Source organism: Rhineura floridana, chromosome 5 (assembly GCF_030035675.1).
Source record: "Rhineura floridana isolate rRhiFlo1 chromosome 5, rRhiFlo1.hap2, whole genome shotgun sequence".
Classification (NCBI taxonomy): Eukaryota; Metazoa; Chordata; class Lepidosauria; order Squamata; family Rhineuridae; genus Rhineura; species Rhineura floridana.
This window is the reverse complement of record NC_084484.1, coordinates 79,551,530-79,568,501: the sequence shown is the minus strand read 5'-3', so window position 1 is coordinate 79,568,501 and position 16,972 is coordinate 79,551,530. Positions and strand designations below refer to the sequence as shown.

General features: G+C 37.9%; 1 protein-coding gene across 1 annotated transcript in view; it reads right to left on the bottom strand.

The window, feature by feature from the left end:
- The window catches only part of SMS (spermine synthase), a 49,819-nt gene that overhangs the window by 13,493 nt on the left and 19,354 nt on the right, over window positions 1–16,972 (bottom strand). The window contains exons 4-9 of the mRNA XM_061627296.1: window positions 13,181–13,245; window positions 10,404–10,579; window positions 8,162–8,316; window positions 7,497–7,586; window positions 6,005–6,119; window positions 5,477–5,556 (exon numbers count right to left, since the gene is read on the bottom strand). Of these exons, the coding sequence (XP_061483280.1) occupies window positions 5,477–5,556; window positions 6,005–6,119; window positions 7,497–7,586; window positions 8,162–8,316; window positions 10,404–10,579; window positions 13,181–13,245 (681 nt within the window). The remainder of the gene's footprint in view (window positions 1–5,476; window positions 5,557–6,004; window positions 6,120–7,496; window positions 7,587–8,161; window positions 8,317–10,403; window positions 10,580–13,180; window positions 13,246–16,972) is intronic.

Sequence of the window (16,972 nt, the reverse complement as noted above, 5' to 3'; positions counted from 1 at the left end):
ACAAAATCATAAAACATTCAAAGACAAAAAACAAAATCAAAAATAGTTAAACAAAAAAAAAAAAAGAAAAAAAAAATAAAAAATAAAGAGTAAAATATTGACTTCCCATTTGTCAAAGATCAAATCAGTTATAAGTCTATAATATATAACAATCCTGTCTCTTAAGTCATATTATAAAATCACTTTCCTCCAGTAGTTATCTTACTTAATCATCAAATCTCATAAACATTACTTTATTCTTTCCACAAAAAGTCAAAGAGAGGTTTCAATTCTTTAAGAAATATATCTATCAATTTTTTTTTCCAGATAAGCATATCGATTAATCCATCTCATTACTAATTATGATAATCTTATTGTCATAACCATAGTCAAAATAAACATTTCAATTAATCCATCACATCAGAATCTGTTAGGTTCAGTAATTTCAGTAGCCATTGTTCTATTATCCCTATTAGTTCCATTTTCCATCTTCCATCTTCAGTAGTCTTGTTAAGTCCAGTAAATTCAGTATCCAATCTTCCATTATCAGTATTCCATAATAATCTTGCTGTCAGAGCCATAGTCATATAGTAAGAGTCTGATGGGAATTACCTCTATCCCAAATATTTTCTTGCCATCCATTCTAAATAGGTTGCTGAAATACTGCTGTAAAATCATATCTCTGTTCTTTTTTTCAAAATACACTGGGTCATCTCTTGAAAGTTTTTCCATTGTCACATGGCTGCAGTTAATTCCATAGATTTTCTCTATATTGGGCTCCATCACATCATTCCAGTCCAGAAGATTATCCATGCCATTGATAACTTTATCTCTAGAATCTTCATTAATTTCTTCAGAGATAACATTGAGTTCCAAACAATAGATTTTATTTCTAAAGTCCATAGACTCCAAATCTTGTTCCTGTTCCACGTTTGTTCCAATCTCCGGGATCTCCTCTCTCACAGGGACCCCTGTTCCAGTCTCCAGGGTCTCCTCTCTCACAGGGACCCCTGTTCCAGTCTCCAGGGTCTCCTCTCTCACAAGGACCCCTATATCTTTAATCTCCTGTGTCTCCAAACAATAGATTTTGTTTCTAAAGTCCATAGACTCCAAATCTTTTTCCTGTTCCACGTTTGTTCCAATCTCCGGGGTCTCCTCTCTCACAGGGACCCCTTCCAGGGTCACCTCTCTCACAGGGACCCCTATATCTTTAATCTCCTGCTTCATTTTACTCAATTCAATTTTCAGCTCCTTACAACCCTGTCGCAGGTTTTGTTTCGTTATCTCAATCTCATCCATTATTTTCTGAAACATAGTTATTTCCAGATTCTCAGCCACTTTCTTAATTGCCATTTTAAAAGAAAAATATAGGAAAACCACTTATTTCAGCAACAATTGGGTTAATACTCCAAACTTGGTGACATCACAGTATAAACAGAGCAGACAGCCTTATCTCTCCATGCTTAAGTAAACAAAATGCAGTTCCCAGGATCGAAACAATTAATGGCGGTCGTCAGGAAACAGATTCGTCAAAATAAAATAGACCAAAAAGAGAGTAGTCTCAGACAATATAATATTCTTCAAAATAAAAATCTGGAATAGAAATCCCTCTTCTGTGTATATCTTTAGAATGCAAATCCAGGACAGCTTTTTGCAACAAAAACAGAGATAAGCTATTAATTAGTGAGTAGCAGAGAGAAGTTATGGCTCCCCAGTGAGATGTCAAAAACCGATCAATCTGGCAAATCTCTTTTAAACAGCAACAATTTAAGTCAAGTAAAAGAAAAATATAGAAAGAAGGGTGCTTGCCTGTTAGTGCGTTCTCTCTTAGAAGATAAGATGAACGTTCGCTTTATCAGATAGAGCTTGTTGTTGAAAATCCGTCCCACCTTCGTCGGCTGGACCTCGTCCCATAAATTAATGAGATCTGGTCGTCCCAACAAAAATAGGCTTTGAGGTTAATCTCTTCGTTTCTCCCTACCCGGGAGAAGTTTAATCAGTCAAAAAAAAAAAAAAAAACTGACTGATATATCTGAATAAGCTTCTTTTGAGGCAGGAGCCCGTCTCAAAAGCAGGCACAGGCTAAGTCACCCTTCCCGGAAGTCGCACGTTACCAAATTCTAAGCTACACAGGAAGTGGACCGGATTGTGTTTGCATTTTTACAGATTTGTAGGGCAGTACAATATCTCAGAGAGGAGGTTAGGTCTCCTGCCCTTCTGGTTCATTCACCATAGCTGCCCAATTGCTTTTTAAAGTTTGATAAATATATCTGTTGGCTATAGGTACGTACTTAAACCGCAAGGTGTTTTGCCTATTAGTGAATTTTATACCGAGTTTGAACTATTTGACAGTTTGTGCTTTTATATTATACTATACCACCGCTTTAATAATCTATGTTAAACAGTATGAATGAAAACCATTGGGGGGGCAGGGGAAGGGAAAAAGGTGGTGTGTGGAAATTGCTTATTTGACAGCTTACAGTACTGCAGACCTACTGTAGAGCACTCTAACAGCTAACAGTACTATGGAGATTAGGGAGGAAAGATGTGTGCCATGAAATACACATCTCCTGCCCCTAGCACCCAACATCACACAGTCTTGAGACCCTGTTCAAGGCTTTGACTACTTTGAAACTCAGAGTTCAGGGAAGGGGAGATTAATTTGAACTGGAAGAAATGTCTTTCCTTCAGTTCTAATTAACTGCATATCTTCTAACAGCTTAAAAAGTATCCCAGAGGTGGAGTTTCTGTATGTTAGGGTCTAGAGTGACTCCGTGATGTGTACTTTTGAAAAATAATTTCCTCTGAACCCAATTTTCCATCCATATTCTCCCATACACCATGGGGAAAGGGAGATAATATTCCCCACATCCCATACTGTGCGTACTCTGAACTTCAACGGTCTACTCTATAGGTTAGTTAGTTAGTTAGTTAGTTGATTAATATACGGTCACAGACCCATTCAAGCTCTATAGGGTAATTGTACATAACACTAGATTGCTGACATTCAGGGCTAAGTGAGCAGGGAAATTCCTCATCAAGCCTCAGAGATAAATTGTCTCAAACTACTGTGCTCTGTATGAGAGACTATCCCAGTCTTTTATTTCTGTTATCCCAACTTGTGATTCCTAATAAACCGCAACCTTATTATTTACTTAATTCTGCTTTTCTTTATAAATTAAACTCAAAGCAGCTTACAAAAAAGTTTGTAAAATATATGACAGCAACAACAGACAAAATTACTGAAATCAGTTTCATTGTATTCTCATGCTACACTGTTTTATCCAAATGCAGCCCTACATGGAAAATGAAAATATAATCAAGTGTTCAAGTACAAAGGATTGGATAACGTTCCCATCTTGTGAGAAAAACTGTAAATATTGTCAAATGCATTATAGCAGCCTGTGTGTAAAAGATGTCTTTCACAAGTGTTTCCCTAACTCCCGATACATATGTTCTTTGGATTTTTTTATGTGAGCTGACATTTTTAGTCACCAAGCTCTATCTAGTGGTGAAAGAGTGTGGTGCACACTACTAACCTGCACAAGATATTCTGTGTCAACATACAGCCACACTGTGATGGCCATACATTCATTAGCAGAAGCAAAGTATATTTGGCATTTTGACAGAATCTTCTACTGCTATGGAACTAATGTTGTCTGATCCAAAAAAGGACAAAGCCCCTTTCCTTTGCAGTTGTTTAAAATGGAGAACTGTATTTAAAATATTTATAAACCACACTTTCATATAAAATAACAAGGTGATTCACAGACTAAAAACGCAGTATTACAACAAAAACATTAAAAATAACTTACACTATTGCAGAGAAACACACTAGTTTGCCTTCACAGATGCTGAAACATTTTCTCTTAAGTTCTTTAAACTTTTCCTTACAGAGGAATGGAAAAGTGTTATCCTAATATTATTATTATTATTCAAAAGCTCTGCAGGTTGGCTGAGGTCCACATACTGCAGCTGAAATGTATTTAATTATTAATGCATTTATATCCCACCTTTCCTCCAAGTTGCTCAAGATAGTGCATATAGTTCTCCCCTTTTCCATTTTATCCTTACACCAACCCTGTGAGATAGGTCAGGCTGAGAGATTGTGTCTGGTCCAAGGTCACCCACTGGGCTTCATGGTTGGGTGGGGATTTGAACCTGGATCTTAGTCCAACACTGTCACCCATTGGTGTTGGGAGACAGGACTGTACACCTTCAGAATGAGGGGGGAGGGGAATACCAATTTGATTGGACCTTTGCATTAAAAAAAAGCTCCTTGTCTGCAGGGAGCTTTTTATGGAAAAGGATATTTGGATATGTGATTTTGCTACGCATCATTTTTTCAATTAACAGAGACTAAAATTACAATTAGCGTGGGGGAGTCACAAATTTTTCTGAGGTTACCAAGGGTTAGGGTTAGGGTTAGGCTGGGAACCACTGATATAGTATATAGCTTAGTGTAGTGATATATTGTGTCAGAGCTTATCTCTATCTGTAAGGTTTAAAAATTATCATCTGAAAATAATAAAGTATCATGTTGTTATTGTTTTAGTGTTCTATACTCAATGCTTATGCTTGGTTATTGCATACCGTAAGTAAATATCAGTCAGGGAGGTGGTGAATGAACAAATGGTATTGAAACTAAAACTCTTAATTTACAGTGTCTCTTGGCAAATACTATAAAGGTGTTTCATTCTGAAACTGGTGGCAGCTTGAAGGAAAGGATTACCTGTCATACAGCCTAGCAATAACTATATGCACAGTAGGTTTGGGGTATCCAGGATCACTCAGAGATAAGAATGGGATACTGTGGAGTGCCCAGGCTGTGAGTGAAAATACTGCACATAATGGTTAGGAAGTCTTGAACAGCCTCTGTATGTGTGTAAAGTGTAGATAATATATGGTATAGAGGCTGACATCCCCCTCATCTGCTGCAGGAAGGCAGGGATAAGTGGGTGGGGACATCACAGCAAGCCTGAGAGTTTCAGCATTTATTCATGCCATATTCAAATAAACACAGACTTTGGCTAATTTCTGCCTCTAGGACAGAACAATCAGCTTCAAAGGAACAACTGATAGCTTAAAATGGGCTCCTAATTGTTCCTTTGCTGGAACAAGCATGCTCCCCAACCGTCCAACAGCTGATGCCAGTAGGAGTGCACCTTGCTCAAGGAAAGAAAGCATTTTCCATTCAATGGAAATCCCTGTTTATGCCTCCAAGCATTGCTCTTTGAAACCATCCCACATGTCTCCTTTCCACCTCTAACATGGGGGAGGAAAGGAGCAGCGCAGGGAGGGCTGCACAGGGCTTTGGGAGCTGCTTCGCGTGGCTCCTTTCCACCTCTGGCATCGCCCAACCAGCTCTAAAATTGCAGAGGATGAACATAAAAGACTAAGGGCTGCTCTCACCTAGGGACAATGCAGCATCTTAACAGGCTTTTTCTTTAATAGTTAATGGTCATACTTCATTGCGATTACTTTTCATTTACCATACCTGTGTAAAATATTTTCCATCAGGTTTCAAGACTTTCATTGAAAGGTCCAGAATCATCCGCAGAAATTCCCATGTAGAATCTAAATTTGAAAGTACTGTTTAATTAGAAATTCACAATGAGACATTGATAAATGTGATAAGCTATAGCAAAAGGTATCATTCATAGTATTAATAGATTCTTTTTGTTCAAGGCTACAGAATCAGATGGGTATAGACATTGTCTTTTAACAATTTCTAAAAGTATAGGGCAGAATCTATTTCAGCATGGACATAGCATCCATGAGTGGAGGGATAAGGACCGATTGTGCTCCTTTTCCCCCACAATCACACACCTAGGATGCATGCACCACCGTTAATGGGTCCATACACACTGTATCTTCTTATCCCCATCCATCCTCTTCTCTCTCCAAGATTTAAGTTACATCTTTTTCTTCTTCTCAGGTTTAACGGCGAAGCAACGCTAATGTAAGTTACTCAACTGCAAACAAGGTTTGCATTAAAAAGGTTATATAGATTAAAAATATTAACCTTCTTCTGGAGATGTGGAGATTGGAACAGCTGTCAGATCATTAATTACATAATCAAACATCCTTTCTTCTTTGGCATACCTCTTCAGTACTGGAATACAATCTTCTATTAGAACCTATAATAATAATAATAACAACAACAACAGAATTTACACTAAACAACAATAGAATTTACACTACTTTTTATGCCAGTGGTTCCTCAGTTGGGTTACAAGTACTTTTGCAGATGATCAATCCAGCCTTTCCAAAGTTTTGACAGAACCACTGCTGAAGAAGTCAGTAACCAGCATAGATAGACTGTTTTTTATTGTCTGTGCTCAATCTGTTTTTGCAGATGATCCTGCCAGTGCCTGACAGTTCACACATTGCACATGTTTGCATAGGAGCCTACATGCAAAAAGGCAAATCCGTAAGAGCAATCAGCACATCACAAAATTAAGATGTACAGATTGCCCAGATTGGACCTAGGCTCATTGGGCTCTATTTGTGTATGTTCCCGTGTGAACACATAAATGTATGTTACAGAAAGGGGATGATCTCATTGCCTTATCATCTGCCCAGGACTCATTTTACTTTCACAACAGCTCTATTAAAGAAACAATGGAATCTGCCTTCAACTGCTCCATCTAGCTCAGTATCGTCAACCATGACAGGCTCTCCAGAGTTTCAGAGGAGTGTTTCCAAGCCCCTACCTGGAGATGCCAGAGAGGAACCTGGGACCTCTGACTACCACTGTGTTATGGCCCTTCCTTGGATTAGGCTGAGAGACCATTATGTGCACTAACGTGATTCAGAGCACCCATTTTTGCCAACTCCTCCTCATTCCTTTCCCTCAGAAAGAATGAGGCAAAAGGCATAGAAAATTTCATTATTTGTCACTATTTCTCTATACAAAACAAAGCCATCACAAAAAAAGAAAAATGAAAATAATCAGGATGAAGAAATAAATATCTGTTTTATGACACTAGAAGATTTATATTTATAAATGGAATTTAAACAATTTGATTTTATCTGTAACAAAGTTCTTTTTGTAATTATGGAAGTTTAGCATACCTCGGGTGCCTAACGGTAAAGTTTATAATATGCCTGTTTATGTTCTACTTCACAGTTCAATTTTAGATAAAATCATGAATATTGGATAACAGTGGCACTGCCTCATAGTTTCAATGCATATGACCTCTGCTAAAAATGTGCACATTTTAACAATTAAAAGGAAACAAAAAACCCAATTGCTACTCAACCCTAGGTTTTCTGCTTATTCAGAATGTCTTAGAACTGTATGTATAAACAGCAGTGACAGGAATACACAATTCACACACCATTACTTCAATAGTCTACTCCCAAGTATTATGGACATCTAGCTTCAAATTTGGGTTCTGATAATAAAATCTAACAGCATAATAAAAAATAAATTCCTTTCAAAATCATTTATCCCAAGCATATATTTTTGATGAAGGTAGCACTTATTTTGCCTGTTTTAAACAAAAAGTTACCTGATAGCATTCTCCTTTCAGATTGTCCAAGACATCTCCACATGTTTTGCGCATATATTTTCGACACCCGTTGATCACCATTTGGTCAATGTTTTTGATACTAGTTAAGAATCCAGTAACTAATTTTGTTGTGGTTATTAAAATAACTTATTTAATTTTGCTTCAGAATACCAAGGCTTAGATTGCACAATAAATGGACAATTGTTTCATGCTAATCTTAAAGAAGTGTACTTGACAACTAATCTAACTGGAACTCTAAAAAATCTTATTCTTTAATAGGTAGCTATTTTCCCCCATAAACATCTATACAATAAGCTATACTTTTTAATTATCTGACACATGGTCCCAAGGGAGGGTTCTAAGGAAATATACATTAATATTAATAGTTTATTTAGCACAACCCATATAGTATAAACTTGTTCCATTATCATCATCAGCCAAAGTTTAAATATCTTCCTCATGCAATATACTAAAGCCATGATAGCAACAAGGAGGCTCTATCCAAACAAGACAATCAGATTTAAGGTGCCCAACATACAATGCAGATGATTCTAAGTGCTCACATGAATCAACCAACCTATTTTGAGCTTTCAAAACATAATGCACAGGAAGAAAATACGATAATTTGTTTTTTAAAACCATCACCCACTTTATTAAAAGGATATCTCTACCATGGTGACCATCTTTGGTTTCAATTTGACAATTTCATACAATATTCCCCCATCACCACCTCCAAGAATTAGTACTTCTTTGTCAGTGTAGTCTTCTTTCCCGCTGCCCATTATAGCTTGTGTATATGCCAGGTCGCTCTCTGCCAGATCTTAAAAAGCAGAGATTAAAATATGACAATGTGTTCATATACATCTGTCTGCACATGCACATGTGTGTGTGTACGCACATGCATGTGTCTATTTGAACATGGGTGGGAAATAAGTGTGACTTTAAAATTTGATTAGGTAAATAGGTACATAAGTAGGTTATGCTTTATATATTGAATATTCAGAAAGTTCCGTTCATGTTCAATCATTTTCTGTTTATACTTTGTGTATTGTTTTTATATACGTAAAATAAAAAACCTGAAAAGAATAAAAAAATAAAATATCAACAAATATAAAGTTAGACCCTCTTACATTTAATTTCAGAAATCCACAATGACTTTACTATCAGAATCTTAAAGCAATCAATACAAACTAATTAAAGAAAAAACTACAAATGTTATTCCAAATTATGAAAATAAAACATGCTATTTTATATTTATGCCTTCTCTCAAGTTATTCCATAATGTACAAGAGGAATGCCAAACATCTATTAACGGCTGTGTCATTATTTTTGTCTGATGTATTTAAACATAATGTGCCAACTTATTCATGTACATCACAGGTGGGCAAACTGAGGGTTACATGCAGCCTGCACAGACTTCTCCCCATTTATGACCTCTTCCCCTCTTCCCATGTAAATCATGCTCCTTTAAGCCTACCGAACTGCCTGATCTGTCCCTGCTGGGATAAAGAGAAGCCTGTCATTCTATGTCTCAGCAGAAAAACACCTTGAAAGCACACTGGCGATAGCCAGCTTTCTCTACTTTAAAAAGATGTGTGCAAGCACCAAGGCCATACCACTGACATACAGGCCCAGAGTGCCCCATAACAGCTGCATGTCACCCTCCGGACAAAGGCTGCCCAACCCTGATGTGCATAATGCCTGACTTTAGTTAATCATTAATATTTAATTTTAAGGAAAACTGCCTATCTCTCCAAACCTGAAAGCCGGGACACAGTTGTTCTGCATAATCCATGTCTTTTACTACATGCTACACTAGAAATTCTGGAAGGGAAACCAACTAACATGAAATAATTTATTTTTCGAAAGCCACTGACAGAAATGGTTAAATCAAATTCAATTCATTTTCTTGGCAACAGTGAAATAATGTACTCTGCACACTAAAAGTTTTCCAGATAATTCATGGCTTTATCTGTGGTTGGGCTTGTCACTAGAGTTGACCAATCACACATCTAGAGACACCAGCAGGCTACAAGGAACAAGTAATCACAAGCACTTGTGTCATGCTGCGTACCACAAATTTAACATTCCCATTAGAAGAGTCCATACTATAGTACGTATTCACATAATATTTTAATACAGATAGCAAAATTACTTCTGATAACAAGGGAAGCCTGTGTCCAATAATTACCTGCATCTTATGTGCTACTTATCCCTCAGTGCATTGAATTTGAAAACAATGCTAGCAAGAGTGCAAGACAATAGCATCATTAGTGTTAACATCTCCAGCAGAATTTCCTTTACACTGCCCCAAAATAATCCTTTTAACAATAACTGATAGCAGACAGGGCCCTTCTGGTAGTTCTGCCATCCTTGGGGGGTGGTAGCCTGGGAGATAACATTCTCTCCCTCCGCACAGAGATGCTTGTGGCAACTTCACTGTACAGTTTTTGGTGAATGCTGAAGATGCACCACTTTACTCTGGCCTTCGACCCTTGAGATGTATATTTTTAGAGCCCATCCTACTTTTTGTGATGTTGTGATTTTAGGTTTTTTTAACTGTTTTTAATGATGTAACTACTGTAACTCGCCCTGGGACCTTGGGTGAAGGGTGGTAATACATTTAAATAACAACAACAACCTCAGTTGAAACATTTTTCAACAGGTTAAAAAAAAGGAAAGGTAAAATTCTGAGAACAGAAACCCCCAAAGCCCACCAAGTCAAATGTTGCCATCCATGAGTCCAAGAAAACCTTCTGCATTTACTACCTGTGCAGGACAAAAGGAGGAGGGGTTCAAGAACAACAAACTGCAATACATGGTTGGGTTTGGATTGGCAGGTCACAAGCTGTGCAAGCTGACTCTGTAGTGGCTGACTGTGTATTATATAAAGACAACAATACTCACTAACATCCCCACTGAGGATAAGAATATTTCCAAACTGTTTTGAGTGTAAAATTTTAATATTCTGGTAAGCTGACTCTTCATCATAAACAACTTCATCAATGTCATATTCCACCAATCGTCCATCTGCTGTGGGCCAGTATCTATCAATGGCATCTCCTCTCACAATGGCTGGCAATCTGAGAATGAAAAGATAAAAGAAAGAAAAGAACATTCATGATTTTAAGTTTGTGCAAGCTAGCAAAAGACATATTAGGTAGACATTTCTTAATATGTTAGCTTCCTAGAGGAACTTATAGTGTTACCTAATGTTCCAAGCAAAGAATTTTGCCTCTTAAGCTTTTTAATGTTAGTAATTTTGAGACAATTATCATTCCTAGATTTGCAGCACAATAAAATGCATCCCATTACTGAAAACACTTTTACATCAAAATATCAAGAGATAAGCAACACACAAAAGGGTTTTGAAAATGAGGCTATTTTTAGCATTCACTGGTACAGCAACATTCCAGGCAAGCACTCATCTTGGCTTATCTGGATATTTTAAAAATATCCATCCGATATCACTACAAAAAACAACTGAATTTCTAGGCTGGTATCTGTACACAGAAGCTGCTGTTCTATACCTTCGACATAAACATTAAGCAGGCTGCCAAAGAATGGCAGACATCTGTGCTTGCTTTTACACAACTTTGTAGAGTTAGTTTTTGTGTCTTCTAAAGACAGAAATGAAGCACATAAAGTTAAGTTTGTTGTTGTTTTGTTTGAGAACTGCCTTGGTACTTCTTCTTAAAATGAAAGAGGGTATGTAAATTATTTTAATAAATAAATAAATCAAACAATGATCCCAGAAAACGTAAAGGAAGAATCTGTCATGACTTTCAATAACTCCAAAGCCAAACTGTAATGAAACATTTTAATAGACACTAGAGGGCAGTACCCAACAGAATCCAAACTTGGGTAGACCCAAGTACTTTGACTAAAAAAAACCCAGTTTGTTTTTACAGACTATTAAACCAACTAAAGATTTTAATGGGTAAAGAGCAAATATATCCAACTGTCTCTCAAACTATTCTTCACCCCCCACTGTCACCCCCATATGTATTCATTCATTGCTAGGGTTATCAAGTTTCTGGGTTTCATCCAAAGATCCAGTTCTCTGGTCAATTGGGAAGCAACAAGAATGACAGAGTGGCTTCCCAAGAGGGAGATCGTGTGTGAGATGCAATGCTTGTTCCAGGTGTACATTGCTACTGCTCACAGTGGGGGGCGGGGGTGCTACTGTATTACTTTTCCCAGCGTTACCCTGCACTCCCCCAGGCAACCAGATGGCTCTCATTTGCATGCTGACAGCAGCAGTGCCTGGCTCAATGAGAACTTGCCATCATCCTCCCTGAAGTTTTAGAGATAAAGGAAAATGGTTGCTGCCTCACAGACAGAGAGCAAGGCTGTGCTGACCCTACCAACTCCTTCACTTGAAACCTGGAATTAAATCTGGAGCAAGAAAAGGTTACAAAGCGGTGGGGTCCAATGGAAGCCAGAAATATATGGAAACAGGAGATTTAAATCGCTGGCATTCAAAGTAAATGTTTCCCTGTGATATGGTACAAGTGTGAACTGTACTGAATGGAGAGATGGTGAGCATTTTGAAAACCAGACACTCAGTGTTGATTACTATTAGAGGCAAAAAATTGCCTCTCCCAACACTATAACCTACTGTTTTCCTCCTGTGTATCTAATCCTATCCATGCTTGCTGTCCTATGATTCATGTTTATAACAATATTCTTTCCTTGTCTAATCCAGGATTAGGTAATGTGTGCTTCCCAGATGTCTCCAATGCTCGTCAGCACCAGTCAGCATGGCCAAAAGTAAGTGATGATATGAGCCCAACAACATCTGGAGGGCATAGACATAGTTGCTGATATCTTCAGAAGTTCAGGAGACCTGGCAATCCTGTTCACTTTTGAACCCCCGTCAACTTGTTCTAGGAAAAGGCAGATTTTACGGATACCAGTCTTTGGTCTACCTACAGGTTCTCTCCAAGCACTGGAAAAGAATGAGGACTGCATATGCAATACCCAGACAGGTTCTTGCTACATTCCCCACTAATCCATAAGCATGGAACAGAATGTCAAATAAGGTGCCTTAGGCCCCTTCAAATTCAGTTCTCCACTTTAGAGTTCTCCCAACCCTGTATCTTTCTCTCTGCAATAAAGAACATAAGGAAATACAGCATGAAATGTGGTAGACCCCAAAGATTGCAACTTAACATCACCCAAATATCTCCCAATTTCAATCTGTTTCATTTCTGTCCCACCTTTCTAGTGCCGTATGCCCTGTTCAAGGCAGCTTACTATCTTTATAATTATAGCATCAAATAAAACAAGACAGTCAATAAAAATAAAACAGAGGAAGGGACTGCAGATAAACACAATCTTTAGATAAAATATCAAGTACTTAAGCAAGGGAAAAAACTGCTGAAACAAAAAGGTCTTTGCCAACAACTGAAAGGCAGCCAGAGATGAACACCCTTGTTTCATGGATCAACTTTGGTGCAGCCATACTATCTCCTATGTTACCATGGAACTCCATCTATAACCAAAGGAGCACTTAAGAGCACAGAGAGAAAAATGTAGAAACTTGAAAAAATGTTTTATAAGTTTCAATACTGCTTGTTATGATTTCATATTAATTTAATCAGCCATGTCAGTACGTCAATGAAGCTTTCATTAGACAATCTGATGACAATAATCTCACCAAATTCTCACCAGTTCCTTACCGTTTTACTCTTTTGATGTTTCTATGACATAGTCCTTTCATTCTTTCTTCTATTTTGTTTAGAAGCTGCAATAAAACACACACACAAATGACCAGTTAAACTATAATGAGGCCCAGCTAAAAGTCATCAGTAGCTAAAAATCAGATACAGCAGCTTAGGAATTTGAATCATTATTTTTATTTATTTAGCCAACTTATCTCTCACCTTCAACACTCATGGCAGCTAATAGTATAAAACTATTAATAAACCATTAATTTAAACTTATACATTTTATGCAGCTCTGAAGGAAGGCCTTATAGTAATATTTTGCCATCTTAGGTATCAGTGGTTGCATCTGCATGTAACACTACACCATGGCATAACACTATATGGACAACCTTCTACTAACCCGAGCAAAGCCTCAGAATTTATATGCTCTCCCCTTTCCTCCCCTCAGCAAAGTTTAGTTGCAGTTTTAAAAAGGTTAGCATTATATACAAATCAATGATTCTGGTTTAAAACAAACTCCAGCCAATTTCTAAACACAAATAATGGATTATGATGCTGGGTTATTTAACTAACCATTATTTATTTTAAACCAAGATGCACGGTTCATGTGTAACATCAAACCAAGAGTCTTTAAAAATAAAGCTAAACTCAGAAGAATTCCTTCTCCTAACCACACAGGAGGAGTGCATGAGCCTGTCACTAAATGCCCGTGTTTTAGTGTTACATGCAAACCAGGTTTATGTGAATTAGGAACAGAAGCCAGTTTTGCAACAAAGATGTACCACTGTTACAAAAGTAAGTGTATACCCCCTTTTTTACATTTTATCATTTCATTCAGGAAGTTTAAACTCTTCCACTTTTGTTTGCTCTTAAGCAGTAATTGGGGTTTAAAGGGAAAACCCAAAGGAAGCTGTGCAGCACCTTAAAAACACAAACAAATTTATTATGGCATAAGCTTTCATGAACCAAAGTCCTCTTTATGAACACTAAAGTTTCACATTTTCCTCAGCTGGAAAGTGGGAAGAAATTGTCAGGAATAAGCAAGCAAGCCCAGAATACTTGTCTAGTGTTCTTAATGAACATGGAAAGATAATTACTTAAAATATTTATATGCCACCCATCTCAACAACAATCTTTATTTACAGTCGACTGACCACAATACAAAAACATGGTATTAAATATTAAAGATAAAAATGCTTGAAATCAGAAATTAAAGCAGACAAAAAAACAATCCAGTTGAGTTAGTTGCCATTTACAATCTTACAGGGTCTGATTAAAATGGCCAGGTTCAGAAATTTTGCCACCTGCACAGTAATTGCCTTGTCAGAACCCTCAAGTAGAGCGATCAGAAGAGACTCAAGGGGGGAAGGGAAGGACTGCATAATTGGGTATATTAGATCTTTTCTGGGCCCTGCATAATATCTACAGTTGAACAAAACATGTAAGATAGACTCCACTTCAACGTTATCGCAGGGACAGCGTCTATTGTTGCTTGGGATTTTATTGTATCTGCCCTCCAAGTGTTTAGATGGTAGGGCATTAAATCGGGCCAATGAAAATGCCCTCCTATACTTGGGAACAGATAACCAGCTAAGATAGGGCATTCCATCTTTACAAGGAAGTCCTGATAGGCCCAATGTCAGGGGGGAGCAGGGGCCCTGGGCAGCTGCAGAGATCTCTTGGGTGTCAATATCCGCTAGACTCTCTTTAACTATCGCCTTGGCATTTCCAAGCTCCATAGAGAGCAAATCAGAGGGAGACAGACCTACTGAGATAACTTTTTTGGCTACCGCCTTTGCCCAAGATGGCTCAAAGGAATCTCTCATTACCAGGGATGTAAAGGGGCTGTGGGTGTTCACAAGGCAGCAGCGAAGTCAGTATTGAATAACACAAACCCAAGCTGAGCATTTCAGAGAGTTAAGGCCAGCCTCCAGATTGAGGGTAGCTCCAGAAACACATATTGGACACCAAAAATGGACCTGAGAAAAAAAGATTGCATTCCTTCAAGTGAACCCTTGAGGTATGGGAACCAAATTGGTGCCCCGTAGAGAATTGAAGGGACTATCTGGGTTCTGTAAACACGGATGGCTGCTGGCAAGAACTTCCCGCCCTTTGTATAAAAGAATCGGGTCAATGCACCCATGTTTTTCTCGGCTTTGGCCTTAGCATATTTTTATTGGGCGCTCCATCTTGGTGCTTCATGGATCCAGATACCCAGGTATTTATAGGAGTTGACCTGTTCAATTCTGTCGCTCCCCATAAACCAAGGGTATCTAACCTTTCTCTTAGAAAATACTACTACTTTGGTTTTAGAATAGTTAATTGTAAGAAAGTTTTCTTTACAGTATTCCACGAAGACACTCAATAGTCTCTTAAGACCCAGCCGAGTTTGGGAAATTAAAACCGCGTCATCTGCATAAAGCAGGATAGATATCTTTGTGTTATATGCCACCCTATAATTATGTTCTCAGGACAGCTTACAACAAAACATTTATTTATTTAAACTCCCTCTTCCCAGAGAAATACAAAAAGTTGAAAGTATAATAAAACCTTTTTTAAAATTAAAACAAGCAGTAAAACAACACAATAAAAGAACAGCCAATGAAATTAAACAAAGGCCAAACAGCATAAAAATACACAATATTTAAACCATTAGGGAAATAGAAAGGGGGTTGCCTTCCACTGAAATATTATCAAGGTTAGTGTCAGATCCTCCCTTGGAAAGCATCCCACAGTGTGCCATGGAGTAGGTTCTTTCTCCTATAGCCACCTGCTGTACCTCAGATGGTGGAGAAACTCAATAGAGGAGTAATCTTTCAGATATGCCAGTCCCAAGCCATGAAGGGCTTTAAAAAGGTCAGAACCATCACTTTGAAAGAGCTTGCAAACCAACTGGGAGCTAATGCAGTTGGTGAAGCACAGGTGTGATGTGATCATAAAAGCCTTTATTCACACATCTATTTCATAAGGGTCTCTTGTCTAAATCCAGTTCTATGCTTCCTTTAAAAAAACTTGAGAAGCCATAAACGTTGTTATTAAAACTTACCATATTATTAATCTTAACCATTCTTTAAAGGAGCCGTGTGGCACATTAAAATCGATTTTGTTCTATCTTCAAATAAGGGAGTCAGTCACAATGATTATATGATGGTTTCGCTGAGAGACTAGGACTATTAAGTTATAAGACCAAACTGGTTTGACATTATGAGAATAAGCAAGCATTAACTTTGAGCTTCTGACCTCCTCCTTTCCCTTTGCAAGCAAACCTCTAATTTGAAACTACAATCTTCACTTGTTCTCACTAACTACAGTATAAACAAACCACAGTTCCCCAAGTTTAGATTTCATAGACAGCTTTCATTAATTAAAACTGAAATCAGATCCTTTCAATCTCTTTCTGTGGAGCATGGAAAACAGGAGGGGCAAGCACTTAAGTCCAAAACTCATGCAGCCTTGTCTCATAAGAGGAAACCATGGTTCTCCTGAGGCTCCAAGAGGGCAGTCCTTACCATCGAGAGCTGATTACAGTCATGAACCAGTTGATTCTCTGATGTTCCTCCAATTATGACCAGATTTCCTATGTACTTTCTTACTCTTACTTTCAGAATTCTTCCTTTTCTGGTACCATGACAAGAAATCCTTCTGAGACTAAGGAATGTCCTCTGGAAGACTCAGAGAACAGAAATTCATGGTAAGAAAATTTCCGTTTTCCCATTACACCTGAACCAAGGCTGAGACTTGCCCAAGGCTTGCCCACTGGGTTCCATGGCTGTGAGAACTGAAACCTAGTTTTCTCTTATCCAA